This window comes from Alosa sapidissima, chromosome 18, assembly GCF_018492685.1.
Source record: "Alosa sapidissima isolate fAloSap1 chromosome 18, fAloSap1.pri, whole genome shotgun sequence".
Lineage (NCBI taxonomy): Eukaryota > Metazoa > Chordata > Actinopteri > Clupeiformes > Clupeidae > Alosa > Alosa sapidissima.
This window is the reverse complement of record NC_055974.1, coordinates 27,390,068-27,412,555: the sequence shown is the minus strand read 5'-3', so window position 1 is coordinate 27,412,555 and position 22,488 is coordinate 27,390,068. Positions and strand designations below refer to the sequence as shown.

The 22,488-nt window shown below is 43.2% G+C and overlaps 1 protein-coding gene across 11 annotated transcripts in view; it reads left to right on the top strand.

Annotated features, from left to right (window-relative positions):
- Positions 1–20,637, top strand: part of LOC121690241 (ribonuclease inhibitor-like) — a 100,295-nt gene extending 79,658 nt beyond the window's left edge. For 8 of the 11 annotated variants that reach the window (XM_042070687.1, XM_042070685.1, XM_042070679.1 and 5 more), the window contains 5 exons: positions 1,596–1,769; positions 7,191–7,364; positions 12,786–12,959; positions 18,092–18,265; positions 19,976–20,637. In XM_042070687.1, the coding sequence (XP_041926621.1) occupies positions 1,596–1,769; positions 7,191–7,364; positions 12,786–12,959; positions 18,092–18,265; positions 19,976–20,159 (880 nt within the window). In that variant the 3' untranslated portion in view covers positions 20,160–20,637. The remainder of the gene's footprint in view (positions 1–1,595; positions 1,770–7,190; positions 7,365–12,785; positions 12,960–18,091; positions 18,266–19,975) is intronic. The other 3 variants (XM_042070680.1, XM_042070684.1, XM_042070683.1) reach the window with 3 other exon arrangements.
- Positions 20,638–22,488: the final 1,851 nt, after the last annotated feature.

Genomic DNA, 22,488 nt, shown 5'->3' with positions numbered 1-22,488 from the left:
CTCTCCTATGGCATCTCACTATGGTACGCGGGGTGTTCAGCCGCAGAGAAGAAGGCCCTATGGAGGGTCATCAAGGCAGCACAAGAGACCATTGGCCGCCCCCTGCCTTCCCTGGACACTATTGCAAACACACACTACCACCGCAGAGCCATGAACATTACCAAAGATTCAACACACCCTGCTAACCATTTCTTTGAACTGTTACTTTCCGGCACACGTTACAGATCTGCAAAAGCACACACATCCAGACTCCGAGACAGTTTTATTCCTGTAGCCATCCGGACTCTAAACACTCACTTGTAACTTCATCCTTGATGCAATATATGACTCCCAGATGCACTTTACCCCCTACACAGCTGCCCACACTTCATCCTTTTTAGTCATATTTATTATGTATTTATTATGTGCATTTTGTGTATTATGTGTATGTGTTTTGTTCTTGTGTAATGCTGTGGCACCATGTGGAGCTGTGCTCCAATTTCGTTGCACATTCGTTACAATTACAATCAATTTATTCATTCATTATACAGTATTTTCTTTATGACACCCACTGTAACGGCCAGCTTGTTCCCAGACCTCAACATTAAGAGGAACACGGGCAACAAGGTTCAAATCAAATAACAATTTGCACTGACACCGGAAGACCTGAAGGGGCACAGGGGGTCGTCACAACACACAAACACACACACACTCACTCACTCACTCCCTCACTCACGCACAAACACAAGCGCTAACTCAATCACATGTCAAGTTATATTCTCTTTATGACACACACTGTAATGGCCAGCTCGTTCCCAGGCCGCAACATAAAGAGGGACACGGACAACAAGGTTCAAATCAAATAATAATTTATTGAATTAAAGCAAAACAACGTTACCAAGTAGAAAATGTCTAGGGGTAATGAATGGGAGTGGTGGCATGTGTGTGTACGTGTGTGGATGCCAGGAGAGAGGATGTGAGGGGAGAGCGCAAAGTGCAATTGTGAGGAAATCAAAATGGCTGCCTGCAAGAAGGAACAGAAGTGCCTAATGAGAGAGATAGGGAACCCCTTATATAGCCCCACCCCAAACACAGAGGCAATCAATAAGGGTATCAGCCTAACCAGGCCCAGCCCTGCCCACACACTGACAGGAGAAGGCCTGAAGGGGCACAGGGGGTTGTCACAACACACACGCACGCACGCACGCACGCACACACACACACACACACTTGGGGCAGTCGTGGCCTACTGGTCTAGGGCTTCGGGCTTGTCCGATCAGTAGGAACGGCTGAAGTGCCCTTGAGCAAGGCACCTAACCCCTCACTGCTTCACCTCACACTACTTCACCTCACCATGTGTTCACTGTGTGCTGAGTGTGTTTCACTAATTCACGGGATAAATGCAGAGACCAAATTTCCCTCACGGGATCAAAAAAGTATATATACTTATATACACATTGACATGTTAAGGTTTACTGAGTAAAAACAATTTCTCTTTAATCTGCATCCCTCTGCACATGTTATTTGTCCACACATCCTTATTTAACAGATAATTAGAGTACTATGTGTTTGTTATGGAAATTAAGATGATGTATTTCTCCTACTTCTCTTTACAGCCTGCAGAACTGCAGCATTGGAGAGGAAGGCTTCATAGCTCTTGCATCAGCACTGAGATCAAACCCCTCACACATGAGATGGCTGTGGCTGAGTGGGAATGAAGCAGGAGACTCAGGAGTGAAGCATCTTTCTTCTCTTCTGGAGGATCCCAACTGTAAACTGGAGAAACTACGGTGAGTATCACAAGACCAAATACTGAATTGCTGTCAGAGGATTTCACTGTGATGTTTTTAAAAGTATTTTTCCCACTCAAAACCGCACATGTTTTTACTTATTCAAATGAAATTGATTAGCATTACTTTAAACACTTCTTATCTCTCTGCTTTTTCTTCTTGATATCTCTCTCTGGGCCAGATGTACGTACATTTGCGAACGTAGCGTTATCAGCGCCATGGACACACCGCAGATTGCGAGCGCTGTCAGACCCAAGTTTCCGTCGTATTTATCAATCGTTCAATCCTTAGTGTAAACTGCGCCTTTCTCTGCCCTTCTCCGCCCATAAACGCAATTTACGAACGTCCACAACTGAATGGCAGCGCCTACAAGCGCAGTTGAATGAAGTTAACTGATGACAACATTAAAAAGAATCAAACGTTTAGCGATCATGAAATAATACCATACATGATAAGATGTCAACAAGCAGGGAGATAATGAAGATCAGTAGTTCTACTCAAACTACTTGTGCACGTAGGCTATGGAAGATTGGTCAAATCTAGCAAGTAGGAAAGTTTAAGTGAATGACGTGAAAGTGAAAGTAAGACATGCGAAAGGCCAACGAAAATTAAGGTTGCTTTTGGTAGTACAAATACTTTCACCACAAAAACTGGTGTTCTAAATAGCGATTCTGTTGTCTTTGAAAGGTTCTCTTATTGACGCATTGAACTGCAATGTGGATTAACACTTGTTTTTACAAGGCGGAAGTATTTAGGCGCAGAATAGACGTGCGCTTTCAGGAGCAGTCTTTGGACATACCGCGGAATACATAACTAGGCGCTCTTTACTCTTCCCCTCCCATCTTTTTACGCTAAACTCCCACTTTCCCCTGGATCCTCCCATGAATGCATATGCATGACATGACAATCGCAATCTACTACTTTCAGCTCCCGCGACAGGCAGTTTGCGCTTTTACATCATTGCGGCCTGTTTGTACATACCTCGCAATGATTTTACACGCACATTGCAAAACAAATACGCCTGAAATGGGCGCAAAAGCGTTAATACATCTGGCCCTCTGTCTCTTACACACAAACACACACACACACACACACACACACACACACACACAAACAAACTAATTCACAGTTAAAAGGTTACTATTTACACAGGAGTAAAACGCTTCTCTTTCCCTGGTCTTTTTTCTACCACGCACACACACTACCTTATTTAACAGATTATTGTACATTTGACAGTAATATTTGACTGTCCAAAAGGAAACTACAGTGACTATCACAAGACCAAATACTGAGTTGCTGTCAGTGAATTTAACAGTGATTTTTTGTAGAGGTTTTTTTCACACATACTCATGTGTTCAGTGACGTTGGAAGTGGGGGTGCGGGGGCTGCGGCCGCAACCGCACCAAGACACCTTTTATTTTCCTTGTAGACAAACCCATGGCTACACTGGACAGGCAACTGTGTTCTGTTCCCAGAGCATGCTTTCTCTATCTATGATATGCAGGGTTACAGCCTCCTTGACGAGGAGATTGCTGGTCTGTGGATATTTTGCGGCACAATTGAATGGTAGTCTATTATGGAACCGAAAGAAAAAGAAAGTAAACGTTTTCCAGATAAGGAAATAATATTATTATTAATAATATAATAATATTATTATTAGATATATTATATCTTGATTTAGTATTATAAAATAAAGAGGCGTACATTTAGAGAGTAGTTGTGTGAGCGCTCATTCAATGTGTGTGTGTGTCTGCGCAAGTGAAACTGAACCACTGGAGATAACGTGGGTAGAAGCAACAAACACGTTATTTAAAACAACGATAAAACAAGATACTTGCTGTCCATGAAAACAGCATAGACTGGCTAGTCCAGAGGTTCCCAAACTGCGAGGCGCGCCTCCCCTGGGGGGCGCCAAATAATTTGAAGGGAGGCGCGGAAGGTTGATTCAAAAAAGAAGGAAAAACTTTTATTATTTAATTTTAGAACTATCTATGTTTTTTTTTTTTCAATGATGTATGTAATTGTCAACATTATAAAATCGAAATAAATCATAGAAGAGATGTATACTAAACCTTTGGGATGGTGGAAAGTATTATTGATCCCTATCCTGTGTGAGAATGTATTGTGCCAAACTTCATAACGTAACTTAGCAACAGTGCCGCCAGCCGAGCTAGCTGCAAGCAGAGCCTTATCTATAAGGCTCTGGCTGCAAGTTACCAGTGAATGGTTAGCCCGAGAATTGACAAATCAAAATTCCACTGGAGTTCCAAGCGGATTTGTACACGCAGCCTTACAACACTGTTTACAGCTTACGTAAAATGTAATTTTTGATACATAGCTAATTTAGATAAACTTATGGTGTGAGTGATTCTTTAGGAATCTGCCGCCTTGGTTTGTATAGAAATGAATATTAACTGACACATACACATAAGAGGTTGAACATACGTGACGGAGACGGCATATCATGCATTAATAGCCCAGTGATATGTACAGTATCTCACCTAGGCTAGGCTACTCGAAATTAGGCTGTTAAAAGTTTAATGGAACTTGTAACAGGTAAATATCGTAGCAAATAGCCTATGACACGGCTGATGAGACGGCTGTTAAAACATATATTTCACTTTTGCTGGAGTGAACGCAGAACATGGGCTGTTGCACAAACAAATGGATTAGGGGGGTGATCTGCATCTCTGTTCATCAAAAGCTATGGTTTAGCTAACCCATTCACACAAAACATAATTTCTGAAAGGTTCCCTCCAATGTTATCGAGCTACATTTCTCCATGTGGGGTAGTGTCAAGCAGTGAAGGGATATTGCAGGTGGCCAATGTTCACGTCACGTGAGTCAGACAGAACACGGGCACTGCTTTCTCTGTTGGTATTTCTGTCCCTCTGAAAACTGTGTTGAAATGGTGTTTTTCAAAAAACTTTCTGGGGGAGAAACCTCCGGACCCCGACTGACATGATCTGCATCCCCTCTCAGAAAATGCTTCGAATGTGCATGTGTTTACTCATTAACATGAAATCATTATTTATTTAAACACTTGACTTGTCTTCATGATCACACACACACACACACACACACACACACACACACACACACACACACACACACTTACTAAGTCAGTTAGTCATTCAGACACTCACTCACACACAAACACAAGCACTAACTCATTCACGTGTCAAGTTATACCTGGAAGTTAATACAATCATCCCTCACCTACTACATAAAAAACTGCACAATCTTGGCCTCCCCCCATCCACTTGCTCTTGGATACTGGACTTTCTCACCAATCACAAACAGGCTGTTAAAGTCGGTCCCCACCTTTCCTCTACCATCACGCTTATCACAGGTGCTCCACAAGGCTGTGTGCTGAGCCCGCTGCTCTACTCCCTTTACACATATGACTGCACTGCATCCCACCCCTCCACTGCCATCTTTACGTTTGCAGACGACACCACTGTGGTGGGGCTCATAACAGGGGGTGATGAGTCCGCTTACAGAGGAGAAGTGCTGCGACTGACAGAGTGGTGCGCAATGAACAATCTTGCTCTGAATAGCAACAAGACGAAAGAGCTCCTACTGGACTTCAGGAGGATGAAGGGAAATGATCGACCACCCATCTACATCAACGGAGACCCTGTGGAGAGAGTGCACTCCTTCATACCTTGGCATCCTCATCTCCGACGACCTCACCTGGACAGCCAACACTAACGCAACCGTCAAAAAGGCAACCCAGAGGCTTCATTTCCTAAGAATCTTCAGGAAGAACAATCTGGACAGCGACCTGTTGCTAGCCTTTGACCGAGCTGCCATAGAAAGTAAACTCTCCTATGGCATCTCACTATGGTACGCGGGGTGTTCAGCCGCAGAGAAGAAGGCCCTATGGAGGGTCATCAAGGCAGCACAAGAGACCATTGGCCGCCCCCTGCCTTCCCTGGACACTATTGCAAACACACACTACCACCGCAGAGCCATGAACATTACCAAAGATTCAACACACCCTGCTAACCATTTCTTTGAACTGTTACTTTCCGGCACACGTTACAGATCTGCAAAAGCACACACATCCAGACTCCGAGACAGTTTTATTCCTGTAGCCATCCGGACTCTAAACACTCACTTGTAACTTCATCCTTGATGCAATATATGACTCCCAGATGCACTTTACCCCCTACACAGCTGCCCACACTTCATCCTTTTTAGTCATATTTATTATGTATTTATTATGTGCATTTTGTGTATTATGTGTATGTGTTTTGTTCTTGTGTAATGCTGTGGCACCATGTGGAGCTGTGCTCCAATTTCGTTGCACATTCGTTACAATTACAATCAATTTATTCATTCATTATACAGTATTTTCTTTATGACACCCACTGTAACGGCCAGCTTGTTCCCAGACCTCAACATTAAGAGGAACACGGGCAACAAGGTTCAAATCAAATAACAATTTGCACTGACACCGGAAGACCTGAAGGGGCACAGGGGGTCGTCACAACACACAAACACACACACACTCACTCACTCACTCCCTCACTCACGCACAAACACAAGCGCTAACTCAATCACATGTCAAGTTATATTCTCTTTATGACACACACTGTAATGGCCAGCTCGTTCCCAGGCCGCAACATAAAGAGGGACACGGACAACAAGGTTCAAATCAAATAATAATTTATTGAATTAAAGCAAAACAACGTTACCAAGTAGAAAATGTCTAGGGGTAATGAATGGGAGTGGTGGCATGTGTGTGTACGTGTGTGGATGCCAGGAGAGAGGATGTGAGGGGAGAGCGCAAAGTGCAATTGTGAGGAAATCAAAATGGCTGCCTGCAAGAAGGAACAGAAGTGCCTAATGAGAGAGATAGGGAACCCCTTATATAGCCCCACCCCAAACACAGAGGCAATCAATAAGGGTATCAGCCTAACCAGGCCCAGCCCTGCCCACACACTGACAGGAGAAGGCCTGAAGGGGCACAGGGGGTTGTCACAACACACACGCACGCACGCACGCACGCACACACACACACACACACTTGGGGCAGTCGTGGCCTACTGGTCTAGGGCTTCGGGCTTGTCCGATCAGTAGGAACGGCTGAAGTGCCCTTGAGCAAGGCACCTAACCCCTCACTGCTTCACCTCACACTACTTCACCTCACCATGTGTTCACTGTGTGCTGAGTGTGTTTCACTAATTCACGGGATAAATGCAGAGACCAAATTTCCCTCACGGGATCAAAAAAGTATATATACTTATATACACATTGACATGTTAAGGTTTACTGAGTAAAAACAATTTCTCTTTAATCTGCATCCCTCTGCACATGTTATTTGTCCACACATCCTTATTTAACAGATAATTAGAGTACTATGTGTTTGTTATGGAAATTAAGATGATGTATTTCTCCTACTTCTCTTTACAGCCTGGATAACTGCAGCATTGGAGAGGAAGGCTTCATAGCTCTTGCATCAGCACTGAGATCAAACCCCTCACACATGAGATGGCTGTGGCTGAGTGGGAATGAAGCAGGAGACTCAGGAGTGAAGCATCTTTCTTCTCTTCTGGAGGATCCCAACTGTAAACTGGAGACACTACGGTGAGTATCACAAGACCAAATACTGAATTGCTGTCAGAGGATTTCACTGTGATGTTTTTAAAAGTATTTTTCCCACTCAAAACCGCACATGTTTTTACTTATTCAAATGAAATTGATTAGCATTACTTTAAACACTTCTTATCTCTCTGCTTTTTCTTCTTGATATCTCTCTCTGGGCCAGATGTACGTACATTTGCGAACGTAGCGTTATCAGCGCCATGGACACACCGCAGATTGCGAGCGCTGTCAGACCCAAGTTTCCGTCGTATTTATCAATCGTTCAATCCTTAGTGTAAACTGCGCCTTTCTCTGCCCTTCTCCGCCCATAAACGCAATTTACGAACGTCCACAACTGAATGGCAGCGCCTACAAGCGCAGTTGAATGAAGTTAACTGATGACAACATTAAAAAGAATCAAACGTTTAGCGATCATGAAATAATACCATACATGATAAGATGTCAACAAGCAGGGAGATAATGAAGATCAGTAGTTCTACTCAAACTACTTGTGCACGTAGGCTATGGAAGATTGGTCAAATCTAGCAAGTAGGAAAGTTTAAGTGAATGACGTGAAAGTGAAAGTAAGACATGCGAAAGGCCAACGAAAATTAAGGTTGCTTTTGGTAGTACAAATACTTTCACCACAAAAACTGGTGTTCTAAATAGCGATTCTGTTGTCTTTGAAAGGTTCTCTTATTGACGCATTGAACTGCAATGTGGATTAACACTTGTTTTTACAAGGCGGAAGTATTTAGGCGCAGAATAGACGTGCGCTTTCAGGAGCAGTCTTTGGACATACCGCGGAATACATAACTAGGCGCTCTTTACTCTTCCCCTCCCATCTTTTTACGCTAAACTCCCACTTTCCCCTGGATCCTCCCATGAATGCATATGCATGACATGACAATCGCAATCTACTACTTTCAGCTCCCGCGACAGGCAGTTTGCGCTTTTACATCATTGCGGCCTGTTTGTACATACCTCGCAATGATTTTACACGCACATTGCAAAACAAATACGCCTGAAATGGGCGCAAAAGCGTTAATACATCTGGCCCTCTGTCTCTTACACACAAACACACACACACACACACACACACACACACACACACAAACAAACTAATTCACAGTTAAAAGGTTACTATTTACACAGGAGTAAAACGCTTCTCTTTCCCTGGTCTTTTTTCTACCACGCACACACACTACCTTATTTAACAGATTATTGTACATTTGACAGTAATATTTGACTGTCCAAAAGGAAACTACAGTGACTATCACAAGACCAAATACTGAGTTGCTGTCAGTGAATTTAACAGTGATTTTTTGTAGAGGTTTTTTTCACACATACTCATGTGTTCAGTGACGTTGGAAGTGGGGGTGCGGGGGCTGCGGCCGCAACCGCACCAAGACACCTTTTATTTTCCTTGTAGACAAACCCATGGCTACACTGGACAGGCAACTGTGTTCTGTTCCCAGAGCATGCTTTCTCTATCTATGATATGCAGGGTTACAGCCTCCTTGACGAGGAGATTGCTGGTCTGTGGATATTTTGCGGCACAATTGAATGGTAGTCTATTATGGAACCGAAAGAAAAAGAAAGTAAACGTTTTCCAGATAAGGAAATAATATTATTATTAATAATATAATAATATTATTATTAGATATATTATATCTTGATTTAGTATTATAAAATAAAGAGGCGTACATTTAGAGAGTAGTTGTGTGAGCGCTCATTCAATGTGTGTGTGTGTCTGCGCAAGTGAAACTGAACCACTGGAGATAACGTGGGTAGAAGCAACAAACACGTTATTTAAAACAACGATAAAACAAGATACTTGCTGTCCATGAAAACAGCATAGACTGGCTAGTCCAGAGGTTCCCAAACTGCGAGGCGCGCCTCCCCTGGGGGGCGCCAAATAATTTGAAGGGAGGCGCGGAAGGTTGATTCAAAAAAGAAGGAAAAACTTTTATTATTTAATTTTAGAACTATCTATGTTTTTTTTTTTTCAATGATGTATGTAATTGTCAACATTATAAAATCGAAATAAATCATAGAAGAGATGTATACTAAACCTTTGGGATGGTGGAAAGTATTATTGATCCCTATCCTGTGTGAGAATGTATTGTGCCAAACTTCATAACGTAACTTAGCAACAGTGCCGCCAGCCGAGCTAGCTGCAAGCAGAGCCTTATCTATAAGGCTCTGGCTGCAAGTTACCAGTGAATGGTTAGCCCGAGAATTGACAAATCAAAATTCCACTGGAGTTCCAAGCGGATTTGTACACGCAGCCTTACAACACTGTTTACAGCTTACGTAAAATGTAATTTTTGATACATAGCTAATTTAGATAAACTTATGGTGTGAGTGATTCTTTAGGAATCTGCCGCCTTGGTTTGTATAGAAATGAATATTAACTGACACATACACATAAGAGGTTGAACATACGTGACGGAGACGGCATATCATGCATTAATAGCCCAGTGATATGTACAGTATCTCACCTAGGCTAGGCTACTCGAAATTAGGCTGTTAAAAGTTTAATGGAACTTGTAACAGGTAAATATCGTAGCAAATAGCCTATGACACGGCTGATGAGACGGCTGTTAAAACATATATTTCACTTTTGCTGGAGTGAACGCAGAACATGGGCTGTTGCACAAACAAATGGATTAGGGGGGTGATCTGCATCTCTGTTCATCAAAAGCTATGGTTTAGCTAACCCATTCACACAAAACATAATTTCTGAAAGGTTCCCTCCAATGTTATCGAGCTACATTTCTCCATGTGGGGTAGTGTCAAGCAGTGAAGGGATATTGCAGGTGGCCAATGTTCACGTCACGTGAGTCAGACAGAACACGGGCACTGCTTTCTCTGTTGGTATTTCTGTCCCTCTGAAAACTGTGTTGAAATGGTGTTTTTCAAAAAACTTTCTGGGGGAGAAACCTCCGGACCCCGACTGACATGATCTGCATCCCCTCTCAGAAAATGCTTCGAATGTGCATGTGTTTACTCATTAACATGAAATCATTATTTATTTAAACACTTGACTTGTCTTCATGATCACACACACACACACACACACACACACACACACACACACACACACACACACACTTACTAAGTCAGTTAGTCATTCAGACACTCACTCACACACAAACACAAGCACTAACTCATTCACGTGTCAAGTTATACCTGGAAGTTAATACAATCATCCCTCACCTACTACATAAAAAACTGCACAATCTTGGCCTCCCCCCATCCACTTGCTCTTGGATACTGGACTTTCTCACCAATCACAAACAGGCTGTTAAAGTCGGTCCCCACCTTTCCTCTACCATCACGCTTATCACAGGTGCTCCACAAGGCTGTGTGCTGAGCCCGCTGCTCTACTCCCTTTACACATATGACTGCACTGCATCCCACCCCTCCACTGCCATCTTTACGTTTGCAGACGACACCACTGTGGTGGGGCTCATAACAGGGGGTGATGAGTCCACTTACAGAGGAGAAGTGCTGCGACTGACAGAGTGGTGCGCAATGAACAATCTTGCTCTGAATAGCAACAAGACGAAAGAGCTCCTACTGGACTTCAGGAGGATGAAGGGAAATGATCGACCACCCATCTACATCAACGGAGACCCTGTGGAGAGAGTGCACTCCTTCATACCTTGGCATCCTCATCTCCGACGACCTCACCTGGACAGCCAACACTAACGCAACCGTCAAAAAGGCAACCCAGAGGCTTCATTTCCTAAGAATCTTCAGGAAGAACAATCTGGACAGCGACCTGTTGCTAGCCTTTGACCGAGCTGCCATAGAAAGTAAACTCTCCTATGGCATCTCACTATGGTACGCGGGGTGTTCAGCCGCAGAGAAGAAGGCCCTATGGAGGGTCATCAAGGCAGCACAAGAGACCATTGGCCGCCCCCTGCCTTCCCTGGACACTATTGCAAACACACACTACCACCGCAGAGCCATGAACATTACCAAAGATTCAACACACCCTGCTAACCATTTCTTTGAACTGTTACTTTCCGGCACACGTTACAGATCTGCAAAAGCACACACATCCAGACTCCGAGACAGTTTTATTCCTGTAGCCATCCGGACTCTAAACACTCACTTGTAACTTCATCCTTGATGCAATATATGACTCCCAGATGCACTTTACCCCCTACACAGCTGCCCACACTTCATCCTTTTTAGTCATATTTATTATGTATTTATTATGTGCATTTTGTGTATTATGTGTATGTGTTTTGTTCTTGTGTAATGCTGTGGCACCATGTGGAGCTGTGCTCCAATTTCGTTGCACATTCGTTACAATTACAATCAATTTATTCATTCATTATACAGTATTTTCTTTATGACACCCACTGTAACGGCCAGCTTGTTCCCAGACCTCAACATTAAGAGGAACACGGGCAACAAGGTTCAAATCAAATAACAATTTGCACTGACACCGGAAGACCTGAAGGGGCACAGGGGGTCGTCACAACACACAAACACACACACACTCACTCACTCACTCCCTCACTCACGCACAAACACAAGCGCTAACTCAATCACATGTCAAGTTATATTCTCTTTATGACACACACTGTAATGGCCAGCTCGTTCCCAGGCCGCAACATAAAGAGGGACACGGACAACAAGGTTCAAATCAAATAATAATTTATTGAATTAAAGCAAAACAACGTTACCAAGTAGAAAATGTCTAGGGGTAATGAATGGGAGTGGTGGCATGTGTGTGTACGTGTGTGGATGCCAGGAGAGAGGATGTGAGGGGAGAGCGCAAAGTGCAATTGTGAGGAAATCAAAATGGCTGCCTGCAAGAAGGAACAGAAGTGCCTAATGAGAGAGATAGGGAACCCCTTATATAGCCCCACCCCAAACACAGAGGCAATCAATAAGGGTATCAGCCTAACCAGGCCCAGCCCTGCCCACACACTGACAGGAGAAGGCCTGAAGGGGCACAGGGGGTTGTCACAACACACACGCACGCACGCACGCACGCACACACACACACACACACTTGGGGCAGTCGTGGCCTACTGGTCTAGGGCTTCGGGCTTGTCCGATCAGTAGGAACGGCTGAAGTGCCCTTGAGCAAGGCACCTAACCCCTCACTGCTTCACCTCACACTACTTCACCTCACCATGTGTTCACTGTGTGCTGAGTGTGTTTCACTAATTCACGGGATAAATGCAGAGACCAAATTTCCCTCACGGGATCAAAAAAGTATATATACTTATATACACATTGACATGTTAAGGTTTACTGAGTAAAAACAATTTCTCTTTAATCTGCATCCCTCTGCACATGTTATTTGTCCACACATCCTTATTTAACAGATAATTAGAGTACTATGTGTTTGTTATGGAAATTAAGATGATGTATTTCTCCTACTTCTCTTTACAGCCTGGATAACTGCAGCATTGGAGAGGAAGGCTTCATAGCTCTTGCATCAGCACTGAGATCAAACCCCTCACACATGAGAGGGCTGTGGCTGAGTGGGAATGAAGCAGGAGACTCAGGAGTGAAGCATCTTTCTTCTCTTCTGGAGGATCCCAACTGTAAACTGGAGAAACTACGGTGAGTATCACAAGACCAAATACTGAATTGCTGTCAGAGGATTTCACTGTGATGTTTTTAAAAGTATTTTTCCCACTCAAAATCGCACATGTTTTTACTTATTCAAATGAAATTGATTAGCATTACTTTAAACACTTCTTATCTCTCTGCTTTTTCTTCTTGATATCTCTCTCTGGGCCAGATGTACGTACATTTGCGAACGTAGCGTTATCAGCGCCATGGACACACCGCAGATTGCGAGCGCTGTCAGACCCAAGTTTCCGTCGTATTTATCAATCGTTCAATCCTTAGTGTAAACTGCGCCTTTCTCTGCCCTTCTCCGCCCATAAACACAATTTACGAACGTCCACAACTGAATGGCAGCGCCTACAAGCGCAGTTGAATGAAGTTAACTGATGACAACATTAAAAAGAATCAAACGTTTAGCGATCATGAAATAATACCATACATGATAAGATGTCAACAAGCAGGGAGATAATGAAGATCAGTAGTTCTACTCAAACTACTTGTGCACGTAGGCTATGGAAGATTGGTCAAATCTAGCAAGTAGGAAAGTTTAAGGGAATGACGTGAAAGTGAAAGTAAGACATGCGAAAGGCCAACGAAAATTAAGGTTGCTTTTGGTAGTACAAATACTTTCACCACAAAAACTGGTGTTCTAAATAGCGATTCTGTTGTCTTTGAAAGGTTCTCTTATTGACGCATTGAACTGCAATGTGGATTAACACTTGTTTTTACAAGGCGGAAGTATTTAGGCGCAGAATAGACGTGCGCTTTCAGGAGCAGTCTTTGGACATACCGCGGAATACATAACTAGGCGCTCTTTACTCTTCCCCTCCCATCTTTTTACGCTAAACTCCCACTTTCCCCTGGATCCTCCCATGAATGCATATGCATGACATGACAATCGCAATCTGCTACTTTCAGCTCCCGCGACAGGCAGTTTGCGCTTTTACATCATTGCGGCCTGTTTGTACATACCTCGCAATGATTTTACACGCACATTGCAAAACAAATACGCCTGAAATGGGCGCAAAAGCGTTAATACATCTGGCCCTCTGTCTCTTACACACAAACACACACACACACACACACACACACACACACACACACACAAACAAACTAATTCACAGTTAAAAGGTTACTATTTACACAGGAGTAAAACGCTTCTCTTTCCCTGGTCTTTTTTCTACCACGCACACACACTACCTTATTTAACAGATTATTGTACATTTGACAGTAATATTTGACTGTCCAAAAGGAAACTACAGTGACTATCACAAGACCAAATACTGAGTTGCTGTCAGTGAATTTAACAGTGATTTTTTGTAGAGGTTTTTTTCACACATACTCATGTGTTCAGTGACGTTGGAAGTGGGGGTGCGGGGGCTGCGGCCGCAACCGCACCAAGACACCTTTTATTTTCCTTGTAGACAAACCCATGGCTACACTGGACAGGCAACTGTGTTCTGTTCCCAGAGCATGCTTTCTCTATCTATGATATATGCAGGGTTACAGCCTCCTTGACGAGGAGATTGCTGGTCTGTGGATAATTTGCGGCACAATGGAATGGTAGTCTATTATGGAACCGAAAGAAAAAGACAGTAAACGTTTTCCAGATAAGGAAATAATATTATTATTAATAATATAATAATATTATTATTAGATATATTATATCTTGATTTAGTATTATAAAATAAAGAGGCGTACATTTAGAGAGTAGTTGTGTGAGCGCTCATTCAATGTGTGTGTGTGTCTGCGCAAGTGAAACTGAACCACTGGAGATAACGTGGGTAGAAGCAACAAACACGTTATTTAAAACAACGAACGAAGCAGATACTTGCTGTCCATGAAAACAGCATAGACTGGCTAGTCCAGAGGTTCCCAAACTGCAAGGCGCGCCTCCCCTGGGGGGCGCCAAATAATTTGAAGGGAGGCGCGGAAGGTTGATTCAAAAAAGAAGGAAAAACTTTTATTATTTAATTTTAGAACTATCTATGTTTTTTTTTTTCAATGATGTATGTAATTGTCAACATTATAAAATCGAAATAAATCATAGAAGAGATGTATACTAAACCTTTGGGATGGTGGAAAGTATTATTGATCCCTATCCTGTGTGAGAATGTATTGTGCCAAACTTCATAACGTAACTTAGCAACAGTGCCGCCAGCCGAGCTAGCTGCAAGCAGAGCCTTATCTATAAGGCTCTGGCTGCAAGTTACCAGTGAATGGTTAGCCCGAGAATTGACAAATCAAAATTCCACTGGAGTTCCAAGCGGATTTGTACACGCAGCCTTACAACACTGTTTACAGCTTATGTAAAATGTAATTTTTGATACATAGCTAATTTAGATAAACTTATGGTGTGAGTGCTTGCGTTTCTTTAGGAATCTGCCGCCTTGGTTTGTATAGAAATGAATATTAACTGACACATACACATAAGAGGTTGAACATACGTGACGGAGACGGCATATCATGCATTAATAGCCCAGTGATATGTACAGTATCTCACCTAGGCTAGGCTACTCGAAATTAGGCTGTTAAAAGTTTAATGGAACTTGTAACAGGTAAATATCGTAGCAAATAGCCTATGACACGGCTGATGAGACGGCTGTTAAAACATATATTTCACTTTTGCTGGAGTGAACGCAGAACATGGGCTGTTGCACAAACAAATGGATTAGGGGGGTGATCTGCATCTCTGTTCATCAAAAGCTATGGTTTAGCTAACCCATTCACACAAAACATAATTTCTGAAATGGTTCCCTCCAATGTTATCGAGCTACATTTCTCCATGTGGGGTAGTGTCAAGCAGTGAAGGGATATTGCAGGTGGCCAATGTTCACGTCACGTGAGTCAGACAGAACACGGGCACTGCTTTCTCTGTTGGTATTTCTGTCCCTCTGAAAACTGTGTTGAAATGGTGTTTTTCAAAAAACTTTCTGGGGGAGAACCCTCCGGACCCCGACTGACATGATCTGCATCCCCTCTCAGAAAATGCTTCGAATGTGCATTACTCATTAACATGAAATCATTATTTATTTAAACACTTGACTTATCTTCATGATCACACACACACACACACACACACACACACACACACACACACTTACTAAGTCAGTTAGTCATTCAGACACTCACTCACACACAAACACAAGCACTAACTCATTCACGTGTCAAGTTATACCTGGAAGTTATACCTGGAAAACCGTGTGAGTTATGTGAGGATGCTGTTTATTGACTACAGTTCAGCCTTCAATACAATCATCCCTCACCTACTACATAAAAAACTGCACAATCTTGGCCTCCCCCCATCCACTTGCTCTTGGATACTGGACTTTCTCACCAATCACAAACAGGCTGTTAAAGTCGGTCCCCACCTTTCCTCTACCATCACGCTTATCACAGGTGCTCCACAAGGCTGTGTGCTGAGCCCGCTGCTCTACTCCCTTTACACATATGACTGCACTGCATCCCACCCCTCCACTGCCATCTTTACGTTTGCAGACGACACCACTGTGGTGGGGCTCATAACAGGGGGTGATGAGTCCGCTTACAGAGTGGTGCGCAATGAACAATCTTGCTCTGAATAGCACCAAGACGAAAGAGCTCCTACTGGACTTCAGGAGGAAGAAGGGAAATGATCCAGCACCCATCTACATCAATGGAGACCCTGTGGAGAGAGTGCAGTCCTTCTAGTACCTTGGCATCCTCAATCTCCGACGACCTCACCTGGACAGCCAACACTAACGCAACCGTCAAAAAGGCAACCCAGAGGCTTCATTACCTAAGAATCTTCAGGAAGAACAATCTGGACAGCGACCTGTTGCTAGCCTTTTACCGAGCTGCCATAGAAAGTAAACTCTCCTATGGCATCTCACTATGGTACGCGGGGTGTTCAGCCGCAGAGAAGAAGGCCCTATGGAGGGTCATCAAGGCAGCACAAGAGACCATTGGCCGCCCCCTGCCTTCCCTGGACACTATTGCAAACACACGCTACCACCGCAGAGCCATGAACATTACCAAAGATTCAACACACCCTGCTAACCATTTCTTTGAACTGTTACCTTCCGGCAGACGTTACAGATCTGCAAAAGCACACACATCCAGACTCCGAGACAGTTTTATTCCTGTAGCCATCTGGACTCTAAACACTCACTTGTAACTTCATCCTTGATGCAATATATGACTCCCAGATGCACTTTACCCCCTACACAGCTGCCCACACTTCATCCTTTTATCCTTTTTAGTCATATTTATTATGTATTTATTATGTGCATTTTGTGTATTATGTGTATGTGTTTTGTTCTTGTGTAATGCTGTGGCACCATGTGGAGCTGTGCTCCAATTTCGTTGCACATTCGTTACAATTACAATCAATTTATTCATTCATTATACAGTATTTTCTTTATGACACCCACTGTAACGGCCAGCTTGTTCCCAGACCTCAACATTAAGAGGGACACGGGCAACAAGGTTCAAATCAAATAACAATTTGCACTGACACCGGAAGACCTGAAGGGGCACAGGGGGTCGTCACAACACACAAACACACACACACTCACTAATGGCCAGCTCGTTCCCAGGCCGCAACATAAAGAGGGACACGGACAACAAGGTTCAAATCAAATAATAATTTATTGAATTAAAGCAAAACAACGTTAGCAAGTAGAAAATGTCTAGGGGTAATGAATGGGAGTGGTGGCATGTGTGTGTACGTGTGTGGATGCCAGGAGAGAGGATGTGAGGGGAGAGCGCAAAGTGCAATTGTGAGGAAATCAAAATGGCTGCCTGCAAGAAGGAACAGAAGTGCCTAATGAGAGAGATAGGAACCCCTTATATAGCCCCACCCCAAACACAGAGGCAATCAATAAGGGTATCAGCCTAAGCAGGCCCAGCCCTGCCCACGCACTGACAGGAGAAGGCCTGAAGGGGCACAGGGGGTTGTCACAACACACACACACGTGTGTTGTGACATATATATATTCTGTGACATATATATACACATATATATATACACACATATATATACATGTGTGTTGTGACATATATATATTCTGAATTTAACAGGGATATTTGATTTTCCAAAAGGAAATTAAGATGACATGATTCTCCTACTTCTCTCTTTACAGCCTGCAGAACTGCAGCATTGGAGAGGAAGGCTTCATAGCTCTTGCATCAGCACTGAGATCAAACCCCTCACACATGAGAGGGCTGTGGCTGAGTGGGAATGAAGCAGGAGACTCAGGAGTGAAGCATCTTTCTTCTCTTCTGGAGGATCCCAACTGTAAACTGGAGACACTAGAGTGAGTATCACAAGACCAAATACTGAACTGATGTCAGTGAATCTGATAGTGATTTGTTTTAGTCCTTTTATCACACAAAAACACACGTTTTACTCATTCACATGAAATCGGTTAAATGTCGTTGCAAACGGAAGTTCATGAGGAGCGTGACGGAACTTAGCCACGCCTCCACTTCCCATTAACCAGATAATTTAGTCAACGCTCACCTGCCGGCACCACTGCAGCATTCGCTCGTGCTCGCAGCCCACCACCTCCCCGCTCACACACAATCACACTCTCACACACACACACACACACACAAACACACACACACTCACACACATACACTCACACACACACAGCATTCGCTCGTGCTTGCAGCCCACCACCTCCCCGTTCGCCTCCCGTCTGGTTCTTGTCTCCGTGCGATACTCAAGTGTTATTTTGCCATTTGCTCAAGTCCAACGTACAGGTGCAGTGAAATGCTCATGCGGATCACTCAGTCAATGAGAAAGAAAAAACAAGAAAAAAAAAAAAAAATCATTCACTTCACTAATAATAGAGGGGGGGGGGGGCTCGGAGATCTCACGGAATGCTGCCAGCGCAGCCAGACTCGTGAGATCCGGCAGAGCATTTCGGGACCCTGGCCAGCGAGCTCGCCAAACATGCTATTTAATTACACTTATGCTGTTCTGACACTTAAACAGTAGTATTCTCTTAGCTCAGGTCCAGTCTGGTCCTCTTATACCGCACAGCGCTTATACTGTCTCTGGCATTTCTGCGCTAACTCGTTCACGTGTCAAATTTCATTTTCTTTATGACACACACTGTAATGGCCAGCTCGTTCCCAGGCCGCAACATAAAGAGGGACACGGACAACAAGGTTCAAATCAAATAATAATTTATTGAATTAAAGCAAAACAACGTTAGCAAGTAGAAAATGTCTAGGGGTAATGAATGGGAGTGGTGGCATGTGTGTGTACGTGTGTGGATGCCAGGAGAGAGGATGTGAGGGGAGAGCGCAAAGTGCAATTGTGAGGAAATCAAAATGGCTGCCTGCAAGAAGGAACAGAAGTGCCTAATGAGAGAGATAGGAACCCCTTATATAGCCCCACCCCAAACACAGAGGCAATCAATAAGGGTATCAGCCTAAGCAGGCCCAGCCCTGCCCACGCACTGACAGGAGAAGGCCTGAAGGGGCACAGGGGGTTGTCACAACACACACACACACACACACACACACACACACACACACACACACACACACACAGAGAGAGAGAGAGAGAGAGAGAGAGAGAGAGAGAGAGAGAGAGAGAGAGAGAGAGAGAGAGAGAGAAGGGTTACTATTAATGCATAAACACCTTTTGACACTCTTCTTTCTTTACTTTATCTCTGTATCACACACACACACACACACACAGACAGAGACAGAGACAGAGAGAGAGAGAGAGAGAGAGTCATAATAAATAATTGTAAATTTGACAGAAGAGTTTTAGTTGATTGTAAACATTCTATAGTTACATAGTCTCACTCATAAACACAGACATCAGTTTCTCCTGCTGAATCTTAGGCTAACACATTTCAAACTCATACACACAGTTTCTCCTACTAAATCTCAGACTCACACATTTCACACACAAACCTTTACATGTCCATAATAACAGCTTCCTTCTTTGCTTTCTGTGTGTCCTTCAGCTGATCTGATGAAGTGTTTCCTTCTTTCTCCTACAGACTGCAGTACTGCAGTATAACAGATGAAGGTTTCAGAGCTTTAGCATCAGCACTGAGATCAAACCCATCAGCCCCCAGAGAGCTCCATCTGGGGGGGAATCAGCCTGGACCCTCAGCACAGCAGCTGTTCTCTGAACTACAGAAACATCCAAACTGTAAACATTTAAAAATATATGGGCCCTAAATGAATCCATCCCATTTATAATCCACAATAAATATTATTTACACTGTTCACAATAAGTGTCACGTTGGCACTATATGAAGTTGAAAATGTTCACTCTGAAGGCTGTATTGTGCTGTATCTGAGTCCATCACTCATGTATACTCATTGTTTTTGGGTTGCTTTCCTTCTCACGTACAGTCTGTTCATACACACACACACACACACACACGCACACACACACACCGAAACAAGTGCCGATGAGAACTCTTTGCTATAAAAGATCCCTTTACAAATGTATTGCTTCGTTTAATTTGTGATCCCTGAATGTACAATACATGACTGTTCTCTTCATCAGATGTTCTCCATTTTGATACTCTTAAATGTCAAGTATTGTGATTTTGATACATGCATATACTGACCATATACTGATCCGATCATTCTGATATACTGTATATACTGGGTGATTCTTGTAATAAACTTTGAGGCTTTTGAGAACATACAACTGAGTGTTGGAGTGTTATTTCTTCCCAGGCCTGCCATCTTTACCTCCCCTGAGAAACAGTGTGTAGGTGTGTGTTCTTTACCTCTACAGGAAAATAGCTTGAGCTTAAACCAGGAATACAAGAGTGTGTTCTCCAGTTCTGTTCTGTTCTGTGAAACAGCGTGTAGGTGTGTGTTCTTTACCTCTACAGGAAAATAGCTTGAGCTTAAACCAGGAATACAAGAGCGTATTCATTTGCACTATATATCGTATACAGTAGGTTTCCAACCACTGTGTCTGTCTGTAAGATGTTGTCTCCTATTGCTGTTCTCCAGTTCTGTTCTGTTCTGTTCTGCAGTTCTGTTCTGTTCTCCAGTTCTGTTCTGTTCTGTTCTGTTCTCCAGTTCTGTCCTGTTCTGTTCTCCAGTTCTGCTCTGTTCTGTTCTCCAGTTCTGTCCTGTTCTGTTCTCCAGTTCTGTTCTGCTCTGTTCTCCAGTTCTGTTCTGCTCTCCAGTTCTGTTCTGTTCTGTTCTCCAGTTCTGTTCTGTTCTCCAGTTCTGTTCTGCTCTGTTCTCCAGTTCTGTTCTGTTCTCCAGTTCTGTTCTGTTCTGTTTTGCAGTTCTGTTCTGTTCTCCAGGTCTGTTCTGTTCTGTTCTCCAGTTCTGTTCTGTTCTCCAGTTCTGCTCTGTTCTGTTCTGTTCTCTAATCATGTCTCCCTCTCGCTTGTGAACTGGTTGCTTCACATTGATATTTGAAGGAATATATTTTGAAGTGACCTTTTTAAATAAATCAGAGTGTAAGTGGTGTTGTCCCCTCATTTCCAAACATGCCCACCTCAGTCTTGGGCAAGAGACCTGCCCCTGGGGGTCGCTGTGGCGCAGCAGGCTACAGCGCCAGTACCATATACGGGTCCTAGTGCCCACGGGGACCCAGATTCAAATCCGACCTGCGGCCATTTCCCGATCCCACCCCATCTCTCTCTCCCATTTGCTTCCTGTCACTCTCTACTGTCCTGTCCAAATAAAGGCAAAAAAGCCCAAAAAATATACTTAAAAACAAAAAAAAGAGACCTGCCCCAATAGGTATCATTGGGCCATTAAACCATACAATGATCCAAAAGATACAGCCAAACAAGGCAAGAAATGGTTAACGGAGTACAATATCAACATTTTAGAGTCCAACCAGAGTCCAGACCTCAATCAGTCAAAAAAGTGAGCACAAGGCCAAAGTGATGCCAAATAATCGTTCCTGCCTCAAAACCCAGATTGCTGCTAAAAGGTTCGGTCAACAATTATTGTGGAGATATGGAGAGGCTTGGTAGGTATTATAAGAACCATTTTGAAAGCTTTGATTGCAAATAAATATGTCTCTATGGTTTTAAAAAGGGTATGAATAATTTTGGACATGCCATTGTTCATAAAAATGTTTAAAAAGATGAAAATATTTATTTTTTATTCCATTTTTCTACCACATTGTCTTACAACCTTTTGGCATGTGGCACTGTCATTTTCAGAACAAACATATTGGTCAAGAGAAAATCAACATTGCATCAATATTTGCCAGGGGTATGAATAATTGAATGAATAAAACTGTACATATACACACACGTTAAACTTTATGATGCTCCGGACCTTTGCTTGAGGAAATTTTCTGTAACTGGACCCTCGCTGAAGGTTAATTGAATACCCCAGGTATAGAGTAACCTGTGGTAACTCTATACAAAACACATTGATCTCAATGGTGCATTTTGCCCATGTTGACGGTGGAAAATAAAAAAGAAAGATTTGTCAAATTGGGGTTTTGAAAAAGAAGGGATCATGGAGAATATGAAAAACATATATAAAAAATCTTTGTATAATCCCACAAGGT